The sequence below is a fragment of the Rhinocladiella mackenziei genome, assembly GCF_000835555.1.
Source record: "Rhinocladiella mackenziei CBS 650.93 unplaced genomic scaffold supercont1.1, whole genome shotgun sequence".
Taxonomy (NCBI): Eukaryota; Fungi; Ascomycota; class Eurotiomycetes; order Chaetothyriales; family Herpotrichiellaceae; genus Rhinocladiella; species Rhinocladiella mackenziei.
This window is the reverse complement of record NW_013550604.1, coordinates 2,941,742-2,962,153: the sequence shown is the minus strand read 5'-3', so window position 1 is coordinate 2,962,153 and position 20,412 is coordinate 2,941,742. Positions and strand designations below refer to the sequence as shown.

The window sequence follows — 20,412 nt, the reverse complement described above, 5'->3', positions numbered from 1 at the left end:
GACCATCCCGAGTCTCAATATCAAGTTCTAGCCTAATGTCTCACACACAGGCGCACTCGGGCGGTGGCCTAACTTTCTCTCCTAAGCCTTGTCGTCGATTACGCTAGCACCCCATATATCTCCAGGCATTGAGAAGATGGCCCTTCTCTGTTCCTCATTTTCAGCCTTGCCAAAAACATGCCCAGTCCTCCTTTGGTTCGTGACGCCCGCCCTTCTCCAAAACATGTCAATTATGACGAGGAGGATGATACCTCCAATAGCGATGACGTAAAGGTGAATCTCGAAGGGTCCCAAGAGAACTCGGGGAGCAGCAAAGATGAGCAACGAAAGGAACCTCGGACGAGGACCGAAGATGAATCAAGCCCGGCCTTTGACATCGAAGCAAAGCCGACCGGCAATGAACCTTCCCCCCCAAGCGGTGGGCTAGTTTTGGGCGGAGGACAATCTATCAAACTCATGCTCGTACCGGACAAGCCGCCAACACCTCCACCACCTCCGGCCAAAAAGGAGAAGCCTCATCCCCAGGCTAAGATGAAAAAGTTTTGGACCAACTTTGACCCTGAATACACCGGCAAGATCACTAGAGTTCTGCCCGGACGTATAACCGACCGAGACAAAGTGGCGGCGAAATTGGCCGGTGAAACAGGACACCGAGCCATTCAGTCTTATGAGAACGCAAAGGAAAGCTGCATTCGAGATGTAAAGCGCATCATCAAGGAATGTCGGGGCTCGAACCAAAAGTACACGGATTCTCATTGGGATATTGAAAGAGACCTCAAGATCACACGAATTCGAGACTGTCTCGATGGCCTGATAGTCGACGAGGACGACAAGGAGTATCCTGCGGATGCAAAGCGAGTGACCGTATGAGTTCCCTTATCCGAGGGTGAATTCTCGTATTAACTCAAATTTTAGGACATATTCGAGAACCCAAAGTTCTACGTGGATGGTGTCTCGTATGACGATATCTTGCAAGGTTCCGCAGGGTATGTTGTATATAAAGTCTCAAATGCCAAATTTTTCGGCTCACAATCAAACCAGAGACTGCTGGTTTCTTGCTGCCATCTCTGCGTTGACTTGCAACCAAAACTTCATCGACAGGGTCTGCGTGATTCAAGACCAAGCCGTGGGCGTTTACGGCTTTGTCTTTCACCGTGGTAAGGCTAGGTTCCCAACTTTGAATTCTAACCGATTCTGAACGTGAACACATTTAAGACGGAGAATGGCATCAGTGTATAATCGACGACAAGCTGTACCTTCGGGCTCCTGCGTACGACGAAAGCGGCGACGTCGTGCTCAGCCAGTACGGTGTCCGCCGCTCGAATCAAGAGGGACAATATCAGGAACTTTTCCAACGGGGTTCCCAAGCGTTGTACTTTGCGCAATGCCGAGACCAGAACGAAACTTGGGTGAGCCTTCTCGAGAAGTCAGTTATTGCATCTCTCAACCCTGAAATTACACTTTCGTTCCCGACTGACAAAATTTTAGGGCCTACGCAAAAGCACATGGTGACTACGCATCAATCTCCGGTGGTCAAACAGGGTGCGTAACTTCCCCGTTTCCGTGACGATACACCCAAACTGAAAGGACCTGGAAACAGCGAAGCAATCGAAGACCTAACAGGCGGAGTGACCACGGAAATCTACACGACCAACATCCTCGACCCAGACGAATTCTGGAAGAACGAACTCAGTCGGATCGGGAAGGACTTTGTGTTTTCCTGTGCGGCAGCTCGCTGGCGAGAATGGCGACCTTACCTGGCCGCGAACGAGAAGGTCCGCGAAGAACGCCGCGCCGGGATCATCAGCCAGCATGCCTACGCCGTGCTCGAGACATATGAAGGCCACGGCCAACGACTAGTCAAGATCCGAAATCCATGGGGCCGCAAAGAATGGACAGGGGCATGGAGCGACGGATCTATAGAGTGGGACGCCGAGTGGTTGACACGATTGAACCACCAGTTCGGCGACGACGGCATCTTCTGGATGACATACAAGGACATGCTGAACAAGTACAAATACATTGACCGAACTCGTATCTTTGGGCCGGACTGGCACATCGCACAACAGTGGATGACCGTCCAAGTCCCCTGGAGCACGCTCGACTACCAGCAAAACTACTTCTCTATCGATGTGCCAGACGACACCGAGGCTGTCATCGTACTCTCGCAGCTCGACGATCGTTATTTCAAGGGCCTACAGGGCAAGTACAACTTCACCCTGCAGTTCCGGGTGCAGAAGGACGGGGGGGACGAAGACGAATATCTAGCTCGCAGCAAGCTGAACTACGAGCTGGTGCGGTCCGTCAATGTCGAGGCTCGGCTTGCCAAAGGCACGTACACGGTGCTAGTAAAGGTGGAAGCAACGGCCAGTGGACGCGACGACGTGGAGAAGGTGATTCGGAACAACATCTCGCGTCGTGATAAGATCACGCAGATCGGGAAACTGTACGATCTAGCACACCAAAAGGGCCAAATGCCTTTGTCGTCGGCAGCTTCCTCAGCTTCCGCCTCAGGCATCTCCACTCCCGCAAGCGGTGGCAGTGCTCCCAGACCTGCTGAGCCCACCACATCTGAGGCACCCGCGCAGGACTCAGACGAAGCCGACCCGCAGCGTAACCCGTGGAATGCCTGCTGCATCGTCGGTTTGCGCGTATACAGCAAGCAAGCAGACCTAGGATTGAAGGTGGTGGTTCCATCGAAAGAGGAAATCGATGAGACCGTCAAACCGACGCTAGACCGCGACGACGTGGCGAAGAGCGCACTAGATGAGGCCCAAGCTACGGCAGGGAGGGCCGACGATGTCGATGGCAACAGCAATGCCAATACTATGGAGGAGGGGAAGGAAGACGAAGTAGAGAAAAACGACGAAAAGGCTCTAGAACAAAATGAGACTGAAACACTGCAAGGGAAAGAAATGGAGACAGTGTAGGAGCAGGAGACGGATCAACAACAGGACAAGGGCACGCAGAAAGAGCAGGAGAAGGAGAAAGAAAAGGAAAAGATTTGAATGAATCGCCAGAGTGCACGGCCATGACCACACCATGACCACGAGAATACCTGACTATACCTATTTTCTCACCTCGCCTCAACGAATCATCCTCTCCGCTCAATGATAAATCGCACCCGACTTCGTATTAGCTGGGAAGAACCAAAAAAAAAAAAGAAAAGAAAAATGTGTGAGCATCCAGCATGGACGGCAAAAGTAATGAAGTTTGCCTTTGGGGAAAGCGGACCTGACCCTGATATGCCAGGCAAGGTTCTCACCACTCCATAGCTTTCAAGAGATTAGGGGGCCTCCAGGTTTATTCTCATTTATATATTTAATATTGATTGATTGAACAGGCCGAGAGTCCAGAATCCCCCTCCTTCTCTATTCTCCTCCAGCACCAGGTAATTGTACCTGAGTTTACCTTTACCTATCTGCTATCCAGTGTCCAAAGCATATCACTATCCCCATCCAGTTCATGGCTTAAGCCCATTCATATCGCTATCGCTTTCGCTGTCCGCCATAATTATATTCCCTCCAATGAAAATGATAATCAAAGCTACGACCTCAAATTCACTTTGTTTACTGCATGGGGGCAAGCAGCCAGACATTTGACCCTCGAAGAGGCCAGAGCAGAGCATGTAATATTGGTAGCGGGTAGATATATTCGACATTGTTGGCCATGAACACACTTGCATATCCATTCCTTTCCCAGCCATATAAAACTCAGACAGGCAGGTAGATACCTAGGTGTCTCTAGCTAATCCCATCTCATCTCATCTACTTGGACGTACTACTTATTGGCAGTATCATCGAAATCCAAGATACTCACGCCATGACTGCTCTTGCGACTCAATGTGCCTGTACCGGTAGCGCTCCCACTCGCACTGCCAGTCCCACTGGCTGAACTCTCAGCTCGACTCCTCGTTACCCCTTCATCGCTACGATACGTCTTGATACTCGCGACCTCGGCGCCTTCGAGGAGTTCCTGGTCCCTCTTGCCCAATTCGGTGCCTTTTTCATCATACTCTTCATCCTCGTCGTCCTCGTCTCGGTAGGGCCTTTGTCCCTGCTCGCGAGCATTGCGCTCGAATTCTCTCTGAGCCTCGTCCATTCTCTTCCGCATCTCAGCCGCCATGCGCATACCGTCGTTGACAATATTGTCCAAGACACCACGCAGACCGCGTGAACCGGGTTCTACGACACCACCGGCCCGACCGACGTCGATGACGGTCTTGTTTGAGGCGCCATTGATCAGGTTCTTCACTGGAGTGCCGAGATTGGTGAACGTGGTGAGATTGCCGGATAGTGTACTTGATGGCAACGAGACTGTGCTGGCATTTGGCGATTCGCTGAGGTGGAATGACTGGGGGAAGAAAGTTTCAAAGAACTGTTCAAGCAGTTCATCGGCCAGAATGACCATTCGGAAGGTAGGGAGTGTGATGTGCAATGGCTTGTTTGGATCCAAGGCGAGATTATGGGACGCAGTTCGGGAAGACGGGCTCTTTCGAGCTTGCGGGAGTGGTGAGAGCAAAACCGGAGATCCCGGTGGTGTAGCTTCCGACAAAGGATCCTTTTCTGTGGGATGCGGCGACGCAATGGTTTTGGTATTCGGTTTTGCCTCCGAAAGATCTAACAGGTCTTCCTGTTGGGGACTATGGATGTTTGTGTTCTCAAGCTTTAACTTTGCGTCGTCAACGGTTTCATCTGGATCGGCGTACTCGAAACACCGTCGGATGAACGCGCTCACACTTCCCAAAAACTTTTCATTCGTGCTCAATTTCAATCCTTCTTTGACATCCGCTGAGAGTGGAGATGTCATCCCGTTTTGAGACTCGGAAGGGGTGATGACTCCATCGAAACCGCGCCGGGAAAGGAACAGAAGAGATTCGGACATTCTCAAAATGCCTTCTCGGTCGACCTTGCCGGTACCGTCATCGTCGAATAGATCGAAGAAGAGACTCATCGAGTTCATGATATCTGTCGTGCCTTTGAATTGGGCCAATCCTCGGACTAGTTGCTGCAAAGTCATTTCACCCCGGTGAGATTCATCCCACTTCCCATACAGTCGTTGCATGAAGTCATGATCTGCTGGTTCCGGTCTGGAACCCCATTGTGAGAAAGTCTTGCTTCGCTTTCGTTGTGTCATCGGAGGACTGGTGACATCTTTTGAAGGCGACGTGGGCGAGTCCGTTACCGCCCATTTAGCAGTATTAGCGAGAAATTCTCTGAAGGCATCATAATTCATGGTCTGCAGTGGTGCTGCATTCCTGGCAGGCTCGTCAATGTTCCGATATGAATGTTGATTCCACAGGCCTGGCCGGACCCTTTGCTGCTCCTGTTTTCTTCTCTCTTCTTCTCTCATCTTGGCACGCTCCTGACGTTCGGACAAGACACCGAAGAAACGGTCGTAAATTGCACTGAGGTCGTCAGTACTCAGTTTCTTGCTCTCTGGTCCCAAGTTTCGAATTGATGTCCGTTTGGCAAAGGTCGCAAGACCTTCCCTAACGCCATCAATATGTTTCTCCCTCAGTTCTTCAATACTCGCGTGAGTGATGCCAGCAAACTCTTTGAAGGCTGTCACCATTAGTTCTTGAAACTTTGTTATAGCCCTCAGCTTTTCGTTTTCCGAGTGCGGATGAGCCGACTCATCAAGCCGGGAGAAGTAATTCTTGAGTATGGATATGAAAGACCCGTCATCACTGACATCAAGTAATTCTTCACCGTTGATGCGAAGAATTGCCAATCCGATTTGGAAAAGGACTTTCGGACCTTCCAAGAAGAAGACGTCCAGAACTCTGAAGGCAAAAACAAGTGGCATGGAGTTTATGTATAGGGAGAGAAACCAGGGTAGTGATACAACGGATAGATTGACATCCGACTTGACCAAATGTTCCCAGAGGATGGGCATCGTTCGTTCTACAAGATTTTCGAAGACTCGCTGATCTAGGAGAGTGCCGTACATGTCTTTCGAATAGTATCCTGGAAGGAGTCTGTCGCACAAGGCGCCGAGAGTGAAGAAGGCTTGAGATTCTGACATGTAGATGAGAAGGGCGGCCACCACTATGTTCATGGCTTGACAATAACCAACTTCTTCATTGGTCCAGCTGTACGCTGTCAGCACTCGACGTAGTCGGCCTATGCCTTCATCACTCTGGAAGCCTGGATATTCGGGAAGGCTGCGGTTCAAGTCTTTTTCGATTTCATCAACAGCCAGGGATTCTCTCCCGGTGAATTTGGCCAAGGTTTTGTCATAGAGGTGTGGGTTTCTCAACCTGGTGTAGAATGAACCGGAGCATATTTCCCAGATCTCGCCTCTCAGTCGGTTGGGCAACCCAACACGGATAAGCTTGTGAAAGGTTGGTTGTCGAACGATCGTCGCGTTTCGGCCATTCTCCCGCATGTACTCAGCCCACAATCTGATTTTGCTTCGATCTCTTAGTTTTCTGGCATCTCCAGGGTATCTGAATAGCATTCCGAGTCCAGTGTCGGGCGGATCGGGCGGTGTAGTGCCCTCCTCTTTGGCCTTCAGCCGAACCGGATCTAGCAGATATTCTGAGTAGCACTGGGCCACGACAGTCCGCAGGCTTTCAACTTCTTTCATGCCCTCTCTGAGACCCTTTTTCAGGCCATCACAGAACCTTTCACAGGCGGTACGACTTCCATCGAGCGTGATGATGAGTTTCCGCGGAGGAGGCAGTGACGCCCTTGCCTTTTCGATCGAGTGTTTCGGGATGGACTCGAAAGTGGTCAGGGCGAGGGAGAACTTGTCTTGATGGCTATTCAGTCTCTCGACCCTTCGGATGGAGCAGAGGGGAAGAGTAAAACCATGCCCGCCCGGTCCAGCACCTTGAGTAGGGCCGGTGAACGAGGTGGAGGAACTGTGACTTGCGGTCGGGAGGAAACTCGTACGAATGGTCGAGAAACAGAGGAAGTGTTCACTCAAGTGGAGTTCTCCCACATATTTGTTGCCATTGTCTCTCGACTTCTCTCCAGACGTAATAGGGCGTCCAGCTGCAGATGAGGGGAGCGGGAGGAAGAGTTCGGCGGTGATTTCGTGCAAAGGATTCTGACCAGCAGGAAGTCTGAACTGGTCTCGAAAAAGGGAAGCCTTGGAAGGTCGGTTGTCATTGTTGGACGACAAAGGAGACTGCTCGATAAACTTCTGGACGAATGAGCTCAACATCGCGTAGAGAGGCTGTACAGGCGGCAATTCATCAGAGGGGGGGTGGTAGATGGTTTCTTTTTCCGCGTCGGTGACCGCACGTTATCACGCCCTGCGCGTCATTCTGTGTGCCAGTGGAGTCTCTAGATCATCTAGAGGACCTCGAAGACCCAGAGGATATGTCTGCAATCGGCCACAACAACACTGGTCACATCCGCAGAGACCCCGGGCCCATAATAATACTGCTAAAGTCCAGGCCTGGTCCGTTCCACGCCCTGAGCCTTGGCGGCACCGCACGCAGTGCAATAGTCTTCTGCTTTCTTCTCCTTCCCTCTCTATGCAGGGTGAACAAGTACGGAAGATTGATGCATGAGAGAGTTCAGGTGGGCTCTTCGAAGTAATCAATAGCCGGTGATGAATTCAGGTCTCTGCAAGTTCTCGAGCGCCAGTATGTCCGATCAGCTCGTCGGCTTTGGAACCGAGTACCACCTCGGAGTTACGTTTCCTCGATACGTGTTTTTCGCTCTACATCGAGGGAGACACTGAGGCTTACAAGTGCTTTCTTTTCAAGTTGTGCCACTTTTCGTTACCAGCGTCCGGATTCTCCAGGCATCGCAAAATCACGTGATTGAACCCCCGGGGCCCGGGGAGGCAGGGGGCTTTTCTCCTCCGGCAGACTCGCTCCTTTACACTTGACGATCACGAGAAGGTATTCAGTTCCGGAATGAAACATCAGGATCAAAGGCTCCAATGTAGAGGTATATTAGAACTGGTGTCTCCATCTTTCGAGCAATGGACCATTCCTGAGTGAAACACCTATTGTTCCTCCTGGCCGTTAGCAGCCATAGTCCAAGGTCATTCATTCGTACTCCGGCCATTCCTTCATGTCTGAAAACCTGAGCATCATTAATGCTGAACAAAGAGGACACCACCGTCCATCCCAAGAATTGGCATAATCTGGCCTATTCAGTTTCCGCGCTCAGCAGCAACTCAACAACGACGTGGCTCTTTTCATACTCCGGATGTTGCAGTACCAATTTTGGTGTACGCGGTGCATTTCCAAAGTTCTTGAGCCCGAGACCGTTGATTCCTCCTCCTAACGCCGCCTGTGGCTGTGTTTGAGCGCCTCCCGAGCCCCCCCCACCATCATCAAGCAACTTGATATCTTTGCCGGCAATAACTTGCTTGAGTCGACCGTTCTGTGCGTCTCGAATCTCCACAAAATCATCGTCGACAAGGATCAAGTATTGGGCGTAGAGACAAGCCGATCTGGCCCGACCCACAAATTCCATCACCACTCCACGCGATATGTCTCCGTGCTTGTTGACATAGACAGCACACTCCTCGAATGTGACCAAGAATTCTGCTTCTCCAAGCCTGAACATGCCCAAGGGCTTGAGATCTTTAATTCGACCGGCAATCGAGCTGAGATGTGCTTGCGTTTCCGGTTGTTCGCTTCTCAAATTGGGTACACTCCACGTTTGCTTCTTTTCCAAAGTCAAGACTTCCACACCTCGTGCCGTCGATATGGCCAGACTCGATTGGAATAAGTTCAGTCCATAGCACTCGGCTGGAATGTAGAACTCATCATATTCTCGGAAAAATTCCGTCTGGCCTCGGCGTGAGGCTGAGGGCAAAAATCGTGATCTGTTGGTTGTACTCTTTTGAAGAACTGGCTCGAGAACCTTGAACGTGGAGGCGATGCCATCTCGCTTCTTGTAGAATACCAGGGTTCTCTCCTTCATCCGACCAGTCACGAAGAATCCAATATCCTTGGAGCCGGACAATTTCTGAGGCGCTTTGCGACTTGAGGCATCGCCCTGAGCAACCGGGTTACCAGAGGGCGGACAAACAACGTCAAGATGATAGGCAATAAGTGCCTTGTCTGAAATGAGCAGAAACAGGTTAAACTCTTCCAGAACTGCAATTTGTGACACTCGCTGCATTTGGATAGCCTATAACATGTTATTGGACCGTCCGGATCAGATTGGGCTCGATCAACTTACCCTCACCCATCCCCGAGAATTTTGATATTCGGAGATGAACACGCCATAGTCGGTGCCCACAGCGCACATAAGTCTACCGTATGGTTGATTGAACACAGTGGCGCAATTCACCGGGGCTCTGCAAACCGGTGCTGGTCGGCCCTGACCCTCAAATTTCTTCTCGGCCTCTTGGATGGCCCTGTCTAATGGTGTACCGCGGATCAGGATTCGTTTCGCGGGATAACTAATTCCCTCGTAGCCGAAAGCAGTGTCAGCAAGGACCCTAAGTTTGAACGGCTCAGCGTTCTGAGAGAACAGTGCTTCGGCGTGTCTCGTTTTGGCTTGAATGATGGCTTCACACCAATCTTGTCGATTTTGTGCGCTGGGAGCATAGAGAGTGTATGTCTCGGTTTTACCCAAATGCTTCACACGGAAAGGGTACATGATCTTTTCCTCTTTGGAACTTCCGCTGTCGAGAGTGGTGATTGGGACCATGGACTGACTCGTGTTTCCCGACCCTATCGAGAGATTGGTGCTTGTGTGTGACAAGGGGCCTGCCGCGCCACCGCTTGCTGAGGACTGCGCCCTTGCAATTCGAGAATCAGGAGTGGTTTGGCCTCGAGGCACCACGGTCGTGGTAACCGCACCAATTCCCTTGACTGAAGACTTCACCACCGCGGGTTCGTTGGAGCTTTCCAACACGAGCAAATCCATCGGGATTGGAACTTTTGAAACGTCATAATACCCTTCCTTGCGATCGCGGCTCAGAGGTTTGGCTAGGACCAAGTAATGGTCAAAGAGGATTGCATGCGTATCCACCCATTGAAAACCTTTGCCGCCGGCGCGTTGCAATTCACCCCGAAAAATGATTTCTCGGCCCAGGTGATCGAGATTGAGCTCCACCTCTTTCTCCATGGGAGGCCGAAGTCTCAACTTGTTTTGCATCTCGATCAATTCCATCTTTTTGGTCATTTCGGCATATTTGGAGTCACATTCAAAAGTGGCAGCTCGGATTTCATCCAAGGCATATGCGAGATTGTTTTTCTCTTCGGACTCTTTCAACATATTCTTCTGCACCGTGGAGAGAAGTAGACTGTAGCGTTGCAATCTGGTGATAGGAGCCTTGAGATAATTGTCCCAACCCAATCGATTTGAACGTTTGTCTTCTCGAGCTTGGTCAAGGAAATTTTTGAAGTGAATATTCCTTTCCGCCTCTCGACGCATGAGATAATCTGCACGGGGGAAATTTGAGGCGTACTCGACGTACACAGCTCGAGCTTTCCTGATCCATTCACGGAAAATGTCGCTGAACCCTACTATCCAAGGTCCTTGCTCAGTTTGTCTATATTTGAGCTGTCCCAAGAGATAGTCTTGATTGACTTTCTTCACCTTATCAACGCCGCCAAACACTTCCCTCAAAAATGTCGGGAGCTTTTTGGTGAGGACGATGGGTGGCTGAGTAGCCGAAAGTCGGTCCCGATAAAGAACCCGCAGTACGTCTAGTTGGCTGATGTAGAGATCTTCGCTGGTGACGATTTCATGGAGAACATTTTGACGTTCAATCTCCTTCTTGTCGTGGTTCTCGAGATCCTCTTTCTTGAGTTTGTAGAACGTAGTCCAGTCTTCGGACTTCTTTTCGACTGGTAAAGCATCGAGATCAAGCTTTTTCAACGTCCTCATGCAGTGGTACGAATAGCAACGTCCTCGGGTGTGATACAAATGCAGCTTTGAGGAATAACATCCGGTCCCGGTCAGTTGATAGAGAACCCCAGACATCGTGCCAGGTCCGAATTTGACCCACTCCTCTTCTCTCACGAGTGCATTCGCAGCCAACATCTCTTTCACAACTCGTTCTCCCAGACCTTCAGCCTCAGTAATGTACATTGTTGGTACTTTGTGCATAAAAAGGGCCACAATGCCCTCCGCGATGTTGTTCTCTTTCAAATCAGCTTCCTCTTCGGCCAGCTCCTTAATCCATGCCAAAACAGAGCTAAGAGCCCAAGGCTCAGAGCATTTCTTAAATTGGTCAGCTGTCAGTTTGGCTGGATTGTAACGTTTCTTTGGAATCGCTGGAAGATCCAACGCGACCGCAGATTGTGGGCTGACGATATCATAGAGGTCAGACACCGGCCGATCTTGTTGCCGCAATAGCTTCTGGCGGTCCGCATCTGTTTTCGAGCGTATCGGATAGTCCGCTTTTGGTGCACTTCGTGTACTTGACAATGAGGTGGAACGAGGCACGGATGATGGGCTGAGCAAAGAGGCTGAGTACGCATCTGGAGCAGACGGATAACCACGCGTAGCGGGATCGGTGTACTGAGAGAATCGACTTTGTTGGGTGTAAGTACCAGCGGGGATCAAATGTGGGATTCGCAAACCGGGATCTGAGTGTGAAGGAGGGGGTGGTAACGGCCGCTGCTGACTCATACCCGGATGGAAGAAAAGGTCGGGCATTGATTCCCGTGATGGGCTTGTGTCTCCTGAGTGTCCTCCAGTCTCTGAATCCATCAACGTTGTCTCATCTCCGTCTTCATAACTCAGTCGCCTGAGGTGCGAACTCGGTTCTGTTAGACCACCCGTGCCCCCCGTGTCCACCCGAGCAACATTGTGGATAGGAGAAAATGGATGGAGAGTCTCCACCGGCGGGATTGACTCAAATCCACTTGTTTGGGACTCTCTTCCTTCTGATGACACGCCCGAGCTGCGGACTGAATCCATTCGTGTGTTCAGTCGCCCATACAGCTCGCTTTGCGGCATCGCAGCAGCGGCTGCGTAATTAGACACAGTTGATTCGCTATAGGATACGTCTGGTGCATAGCCCCCGCCTGCAAGACTTAAATCATAACCTGCGTAGTCGCTGTCGCTGCTCTGTTCCTGTGAAGACATCCGAGGCATGTCTTCGTCGGCGCGAGGCTGGCTTGGAAAGAGAGTAGCTGAGCCGCTGCGCCTGCGCGCGTCCTCTTGCCTTTCTTGTTCGTCCAATGCCTGCATCGCAGCAAGGCCAGCAGCCGCTTCAGCATCACTGTCGTCAGTAAATGCTCCATAGTTGATGTACGTGTCTCCTGTAGACGCAATATTGCCATTGAGATGCGTCGGGACCTCGTCTGGCGAGACCGGGAGCCGTGGGGACGGCTGCGGGAAGTCCGGTCCCTCATCTCTAGACTCACGGTACCTCTGGTCACTGGCAGATCTGGCATGACTCGAAGTGCCCTCGATTGCCTCGTCCAGATGGTGCATCAAGTCATCATAGCCTGGCGGGACAGCGTTTCGCGCTGCAAGATCTTGAGGCTCACCCGACTGAAAATAATCATTGTCGGATTCGGATTCAGATGGAACACCAGGGAGAGATCTTCCTTGTGGATGACGGTCGAGAGTATTCGTGCGTTGAGGAGATCTGTTCGAAGGCTGTCGATTGGGTGGAGGAGGGATGGTAGGTTGGGTTAAAGCAGATTGGCTGCTCATCCGACTTGCAAACGAAGAATTTCGATTTACATCAGATGATGAATACGCCGCCAAGCTCGAACTATGATATGGAGCAGATACTGCCGAAGAATGTGCATATCCTCCCTCCGAAATGCTCGTAGAGCCCGAGTAAGGCCGGCCCGAGAGGGAAGGATCGTGTGGCGGAGGAGCGGGAGCCGGTGGAGAATATGTAGAATAGCTTTGGCCGGTGGAAGATGTACTAGGATGACGGGGAGGGTACTGTTGAGCGGCATCGTGCTGGTAGGCACCGTATGATTGTGTTGGGGGATATGACTGCTGTTCCGAGCGCGGAGGCGGTGGGGGAGGCTGTGAAGAAGAATAATTGACCTGGGAGTTTGCATCGTAATATCCGTAGCTGTTGTACACGGAAGTGCGACGAGCGCGGTTGGGGTCGCCGTACGCGGCAGGGACGTATGGTTGATAGGGGCTGGTTGTATGCGCCGACTGGGGTGTGACATATGCCTGCGGATTGTATGTGGTCTGCTGCTGTTGATATTGCGCGGGATTATAGGGTGCATGAGCGGGCACCCCCGGTTGATATTGGTGTTGATATCCACTTAATGCGGTATGTTGCGTGTTCGTCCTGAAAGGACCAGACGCGGATTGATGGATATTGGCCGATTGAGTTCTATTCACTGGAGAGCTGGCCCCAGCCGGTCCCGTATATGTTGGATATCCCTGGGCTGCCCCATCTGTCTGATCTCCATCAAAGAATCGCTCATCATCTCCGGCATCGAAACTAGGGGTGCGTTCGAGAGGTCGCGATGGGTATATGGGTTGAGAGCCATAAGGCGCTTGGGCGGTATTTTGACCGGATGAAGGATGATTGTTGGAAGGATAGTAGGGCTGTCCATTCTGATAGCCGGCCATTGTCAGCGCGAGAGCGGTGCGGCTTGATCGTGACGCGAGAGAAAGTCAGCGCAGGCTCCGTCTAGGACGTCGGTGCGCATATTCGACGGTTTGGCGAAGGGGTGAAATGCGATTTCACAACACCAGTCACTCAGCCAGAGATGACGGTAGGCTGCGCTGGTTCATCCGTGAGGATGGCCAGTGGTCACAAGGCAACCTCGGGAAGAATGATGTCGACTCAGGCCTGCACCAGTTCTGAAGGTCTAGAAGTGGCGTGGTAATGAGCACTAGGATACAAAGATTGAAATAGATAGCACACCATCCATGACAGGTGCTGGGAGCTCGGAGGAGGAGCGCGGAGTAGCAGGAATAGGCAAAGATGAATTGTGCCAACAAACATGTCGCAGCCGTCAGCGGGATGATCGACTTTGGGGCCACGTCTGAAATTACAGCGACAGTACGAAGAAATGTGAATTAATCCGCACTATGTGTGGCGGATGAGGCTACTGGCCGTAAAATACCGAAAACGGACTGAGGGCTTGTGGGTAATTCTAGTCACCTTGCCGGACGCCCGCTTTACCTATCCATAGACGAATTTTAGGCAACGTACATGGGTATCTCTGTAGGAGTGCAAGTCTGCGAACCCCCTAGTTTGTAAATTCTTCTCTGAGCTTTTCTTGGATTGATGTTGATAAAGATGTCTCAATTTCAGCTGCTTTGATGAAGACAACGGGATGCATTGAAGGGGTCAGGTAGCTGCTCCTGGCTGCTATACAGTCAAAGAGCCAAGGCGAGCTCGGTCATCAAAAACAGCAAAGGCAGCCTCACCAGATGCAGCCTCAAATTATGTGCCGAGTTAAGCAAGGTCAAATTCAGGCCAGTTCTGCAAGGTAAGGGCCAGTGAAACATGGATTGTAAGATACCAAGTCCACCGACTGACAACTAGTGTTTCTGATCTTGTGCATTTATACCACTTATCTTCTCCTACTTAACCTCAGTCACGGGGCCGTCTTCAGCACCCCTTCAGCAACCGGTACCCCTTCGAGTTCGGCAGGCAGTCCACAACAAGCAGCGACCTGCATTAAGGTCTTTCGAATCTCCACCTCGCTCGCACCATGGTTGACCGCTCCTCTGACATGGGACGGTGAGCTCGGTCATTCGATTTAGAGCGCAGAGCATGACAACGTTGAGCAGGCTAGGACAGGTCCAAATACATCCTCAACCCACCTCAGTTACCATAGGCCAAGCAAAATCAGATGAGTTCTTTTGCAGTGAACGCTGGACATGCTTGGAGCTAGCGACTTGACTCCGAATCTCGAAGCCTTGGTCATAAAGCGTCTTATGGGCCTCGGCCACATTGTCTGCATCTAGATGTGTGGTGGCCATAGCGCTCGGCCTCGTCCGACGCGGACGCCTAGACCATTTTCGGTTGACACAGGGCTAATGCCGAGGGCAACGCCGAGGAGTCCCGCACGTGGAAGAGAAGAAAGAAGGGATGATCGAGAATCAAAATGCAAGTGCAGAAATCGACTTTTGTGAAGTGGTGAAAAGAAAATGACCCGGGCAAGCCCCACTAAATTTTGTCTAGAATTACCTTCTCCAGGTACGTTTGCCTAATGCGGGGCTAGCTTAAAAACCCCAACAAGGCTGCATTGAACCTCAACTGACGAACAGGCTTTTCATGCCCGCGCCCTTACCTAGTATTCTATCTGCGTAGCATGCATCAATCAGATACGCTGCAATCATATGCCACTCTACTATCCGATCGCTCCTACAACGGATTGGACCTCGAGAACTTTTGACGGCGTTGCTTCTCATCTGTAAAGCATCTCCACGTCATCCACGCCCCACCCTTCCTCACACACTCACTCCCTCCTACTCAATCAACTTCTCCACATCCGCAGATTTCCCTAAAGAGAGCCACTGCCTGTGCAGGGCACTACCGGTTCCAGAGACAGTACATTTGTCTGCCTGTCTCGGCATCTGCATCCAGCGGCACGTCGCCTCCTGACGTGACGGCAGGAAAAGTCTATCGCGGGGCTTGCGAGCCCGCTGCATCGTATAAGTAAGTTGTGAGATATCACGGGGCTATCGCACCACACCATTGTTGCTCCCCAATTCAGAGTCTTTCACTCTGCAATGTCTTGTCTTTCCTCTATGCCTGGAACCAAGATGGCAGCTTCAAACAATCCATGGACCATCATTGTCGGAGCTGGGCCTTCCGGTCTCCTACTAGGTCTGATGTTGGCAAAGAAAGGCGTCACTGTACACATCCTAGAGGCGGCTGCGGAGTTAGATGATTCTCCCCGTGCGGCATACTATGGTCCTCCAGCTGCGTATGAGTTAAGACGTGCTGGAGTCATCGACGACGTTCGAAAGGAAGGATTTGACCCGGTAAAGACTTGTTGGAGAAAACTCGACGGCACCTATCTTGCCGGCTTCGACAACAGACTTATGCATGATGATCCAAATCGACTGGCATGTCTACCCCTGGCCCAGCTCGATCGTCTGCTTTATAGGCATGCCATAGCCCAACCCACCGTCAAAGTGAGCTTTAGGCACAAAGTTGTGGACGTTGGCCAGGATGCCGACAAGGCGTGGGTGGATGCTGAAACACCGGATGGTAAGAAACGGATGGTGGCCACTTACATTGTTGGGTGTGATGGGGCTTCCAGCACGGTCAGAAGACGACTGTATGGAGAGAGGGATTTCCCTGGCTATACCTGGGACAAACAAATCGTGGCGACGAATGTAAGTCGCGCCTCCTTGTGTCAGAATAGCACCCAATTCTCATCCCCATTTAGGTCGCTTATCCCTTTGAGAAATTTGGCTATGATGATACCAATTTTTTCATTCACCCCGAGCATTGGCATATGGTTGCTCGACTCACCAAAAATGCTGACGGCAGCGGTTGGTGGAGAGTGAGCTATGGTGAGATTTCTGGCCTCACTCGAGAAGAGTTGATTGCACGACAACCGATGAAATACGAAGCTATGCTGCCCGGACATCCCAAACCGGGCGAGTACAATCTTGCCGCCATCAGCCCTTACAAAATCCATCAACGATTGGTGGACAGCATGAGAGTTGGAAGATTCTTGCTCGCCGCAGATGCAGCTCACAGTAAGTCAGGCTTGAGGTCTCTAGCCCCAATCGCTAATACCATAAATAGTTTGCAATCCCTTCGGAGGCCTAGGTTTGACAGGCGGTCTCGTCGACATTGGAGGTCTATACGATTGCATGATCGGTGTATACGAAGGCAAAGCAGATGAGAGCATTCTCGACAAGTACTCAGAAATGCGACGACAGAGATATCAAACCGTTACCGACCCCATTTCTTCGGATAACATTCGGCGATTGTACGGTCAAGATCCAGACAAGGCTTTGGAAAACGACGAATTTTTGAAAATGCTCAAGAGCATTGAGGGCGATCTGGAGGCGCAGCGTGAATTCATGCGATCACCCAATGCTCTTCAATATGATTTCACCCAGCATTATAAACCCAATGTCACAAAGGCAGCTCCGGAGAGTGCTGTGAAAAATGAAGTCGCTTCGCATGTGGAGTGGGTCGCTGCGGTAGGGTTGAACTGAAGAGGACAGGAATGGTTGAGGAATCGGGTTTTCGATGTCCAAACCTCACCATGATATCCGTTCGAGTCCGACGGTCGATCTTGTATTATTTTAGAGTTGATATGATGGCTTCCCGATGCGCACAAGAGCTAACTGCCTGCAGACATGACGGGCTCTTTGTCGGGCTGTGTCACTTTTCCTGTTTCCACAGTATTCAATGAAAGCATTTTGACGATATCACAGAGCCAATTGAATCCCATAACGTCGGAATGCATTTCAGGACCAGTTGAAGTATTGCCGGTAAATATGAGTGGCCTAAGGCAAAAAAAAAAAAAAAAAAAAAAAGTGGGATCCTTCAGCCGATTGGCCAAGTCCGGAATCCAATGGGACTCGGGATTGAGACGTCATTTAAGATTTCTCCCGCGGTCCAAAACTTGAGTAGGCCTGCGCAGCCTGTGCCAGGAGCCTTTTTATCGACTGTTGTCTTCCCTCCTTGGAAGACCTCTCTCCTCTTGAGTGTTCCGGTGTCAGAATGGTCCGTATACTGTAGCCACGTCGAGCCCAAGTTCCTGTTGTCCCCACCCCACCTTGGTTACCATCAACACCACCTCGCCGCTCAGCGGCTCCGATGAGGTCTTGATACGCGATCATGAAACCATCTGACCAGGGACCACTACTCCGCCGAAAATCTTCTATTCCTCACTACCAGACCTTCGATGGCATATCTCCTCCCAAATCACGAGGCCGACCCTTGTCCGATTCTTCCAATTCCTCTAGTCATGACATTCACAATTCCGACCGCGAGAACCATCTCAGTTCGCCTTTGCCCAAAAAACAGATGGCCATTTTGGCCGTCATAGCGCTATGCGAACAGACAGCCCTCAATTCGATCAGCCCTTACCTCCCTCACATGGCTTCAAGGTTTCCCGAAGTCAATCCTGGACAAGAGGGCGTGTACGTTGGAACCATAGCATCCGCCTTTGCGCTTGCGCAACTCACTACAAACTTCTTTTGGGGCTGGCTATCAGATCGTATAGGGAGAAAACCGGTAATATTGATGGGCACATTGTTTACAGCAGCCTGCTTTATCGCATTTGGCTTCGTCCGGACACTTTGGCAAGCCGTTGTGGTCCAGGCTCTGATGGGACTGTTGAATGGAAATCAAGGTGTTGTCTCTACCTGCCTAGGTGAGATTACAGATCGCAGCAATCAGTCCAGAGCTTTCACCTATCTGCCTGTCATATACGGCCTCGGAGGAATCACTGGTCCTGTTATTGGCGGAGTCCTGGTGTCCCCAAGAAACCCGTTCGACAAGTCAAAACCGAATCCTTATCCGTATCTACTGCCCAATATGTTCTCCGCGGCAATTCTTATAGTGGATTTTGTCGTCACCTCAATATTTCTGGAAGAGAGTCTGGAAGAGGTCCAATATCTCCCACCTCTTGGAACTCGAGTTCGGAACTTATTCGCTTGGTTTTGGCAATTTTCGGCTTCAAGCAGACCGCATTATTTGAGGCGCAAAGGAAAAATGCAACAACCTAGGAGCAATGGACTGGTTGAGTCTTCAGACGATGAAGACAGCGATGGCTACTTAGAGCCAGCTACATTCTTCTCTGCCACAGAGGAATTGCGAAGCAGTGACGTGCTCAACAGAGACACCGTCCTCCTTCTCCTGACGTATCTCATCTTCCAACTGTCCAATATCTCCTTCAATTCACTCTATCCCATTTTTGCGCAAGCTGCTCCGCCGACCGGACGGAACTTGGATCCCGAAGAAATCGGACTGTCACTTGCCTTTGCTGGAGTTGTGACCATTTTATTCCAAGTGGGCGTTTTTGGAAAATTGCGAGATATGATGGGCAATAGATGGGCTTACAGGGCTGGACTTGGAGGATTCGTGATTGCTTACATTCTCATGCCATGGGTTGGGTATAAGAAACGCGATGACGGGCAAGGGGCGATTACAAGCGGCGCTGCTTGGCTATGGCTCGAGATTTGCGCTGTACTTCTCATCAAAACTGTCGCCGCTGTCGGAGGTCTAACGAGTGCTTTACTGCTGGTGAGTACTCCAAATGCAAACCTAAAGATGCTCTTGTTGACTGACTTTATTCAGGTTACAAACTCTGCTCCCGATCATTCCGTCCTAGGAACACTTAACGGCCTCGCCCAGACACTTTCTGCAGCAGGCCGTGCCGTCGGTCCATTTGTATCCGGGGGCCTCTTCTCCCTTGCCACCAAAGTCCACCCAAAAGGTGAAGCACTAGCCTTTGGTATTTTTGGCGGCGTCGCGTTCGTCGGCTTTTTACTCAGCTTTGGAATCCGTTCTCCAAATCTCGAGGCCGAAGGATGGGCCTCTGGAAATGAAGAAGAAGATGATGAAACAGATAAATCAGAAGATGAAGAAACTTGAAAACCTGAACGGCCATTTCTTGGGGACAGCCGGGACATAATAATTTTCCTTTTGTTGTATAGCGGGCAAGAGTATCGAAATTAAGTCGAAGCGACGGTGTTTATGAGGTCAAGGCAAAAAAAAGGATAGGGTAGAGTTTCAGGTATGAAACGACTCGCGAGGTTTGTATAAAAGTACGGTATACGGGATCAAGACAGGATTGGGTTATGACGGTATTTGCATGCAGGATCAAATATCTTGCATACTTGTCTGATGGCACATTGAATAGGGAAGAGACCAGAACAGACGCTGCAATGCAAGAGTTAATCATACCTCCTTCTCTTCATTTACACCTACCCGAGACACCAGCGCGCTACATGTCAACCGCCTCGTTTCCATGACCAACCCCACCTGATTGATGTACCACTGGCACATCGTTCATTCCTCAACACTCCCAAGAGAAAGTAAAGATCAAGATCAAGCTGATGCTCTACCGCTCGCACACCCTACATCCCATCATTCCTCCACTGCTCAGCAACCGTGAAACCAAATACCAACCACACCCGCCTGCCCAATATCATTTGCAACGTCAGCCTCACACCACCGGGCATTCACTTGACACTTCAACACCCTTCTTCAATCCAGCCGTAATCCCGCTCCCGCACTGGTCCGGCGCCGCGAAATACGCACCTGTCTCACGCATTGCGACGTCCGGCTTCCATCAAGAATCCCACATTTGCCCCGCTAATATACGTCTCCCTTCCTCATCAGCCTCAACCTCGCCCCCACCCATCCAGCGGGATGGTCCGACAACAAACGCCGGATTGCCTTCAGATAGTCGAACATGCACATTATCAGACGTTGAAACCATCGGCACAGGCAGGTAGACTACGCTGCATGGGTGAGTCTATCAAGCTGAGCATCCCACCCACACCGCGGAGCGAGGCGAGGGTACATAGCTCGCGTTCTCTGATATCGCAGACGTCC

General features: G+C 51.0%; 5 protein-coding genes across 5 annotated transcripts; 3 read left to right on the top strand and 2 right to left on the bottom strand.

The window, feature by feature from the left end:
* Positions 1-177: 177 nt before the first annotated feature.
* Positions 178-2,930, top strand: Z518_01037 (uncharacterized protein; the record flags this gene model as incomplete). Its single annotated transcript, XM_013421638.1, has 6 exons — positions 178-864; positions 916-986; positions 1,042-1,157; positions 1,216-1,426; positions 1,489-1,542; positions 1,601-2,930. 6 exons carry the CDS (start codon positions 178-180, stop codon positions 2,928-2,930), a joined length of 2,469 nt encoding a protein of 822 aa, XP_013277092.1.
* An 850-nt stretch (positions 2,931-3,780) lies between these two features.
* On the bottom strand, positions 3,781-7,173 carry Z518_01036 (uncharacterized protein; the record flags this gene model as incomplete). The annotated part of the gene is made up of 1 exon (XM_013421637.1): positions 3,781-7,173. One exon carries the CDS (start codon positions 7,171-7,173, stop codon positions 3,781-3,783), a length of 3,393 nt encoding a protein of 1,130 aa, XP_013277091.1.
* Positions 7,174-8,114: 941 nt separating this feature from the next.
* Z518_01035 (uncharacterized protein) lies at positions 8,115-13,490 on the bottom strand (the record flags this gene model as incomplete). The annotated part of the gene is made up of 2 exons (XM_013421636.1): positions 8,115-9,107; positions 9,159-13,490. The coding sequence occupies 2 exons, from the start codon at positions 13,488-13,490 to the stop codon at positions 8,115-8,117; spliced, it is 5,325 nt and encodes a 1,774-aa protein (XP_013277090.1).
* Positions 13,491-15,641: 2,151 nt separating this feature from the next.
* On the top strand, positions 15,642-17,057 carry Z518_01034 (uncharacterized protein; the record flags this gene model as incomplete). The annotated part of the gene is made up of 3 exons (XM_013421635.1): positions 15,642-16,220; positions 16,274-16,589; positions 16,639-17,057. The coding sequence occupies 3 exons, from the start codon at positions 15,642-15,644 to the stop codon at positions 17,055-17,057; spliced, it is 1,314 nt and encodes a 437-aa protein (XP_013277089.1).
* A 628-nt stretch (positions 17,058-17,685) lies between these two features.
* Positions 17,686-19,446, top strand: Z518_01033 (uncharacterized protein; the record flags this gene model as incomplete). The annotated part of the gene is made up of 2 exons (XM_013421634.1): positions 17,686-19,095; positions 19,150-19,446. 2 exons carry the CDS (start codon positions 17,686-17,688, stop codon positions 19,444-19,446), a joined length of 1,707 nt encoding a protein of 568 aa, XP_013277088.1.
* Positions 19,447-20,412: the final 966 nt, after the last annotated feature.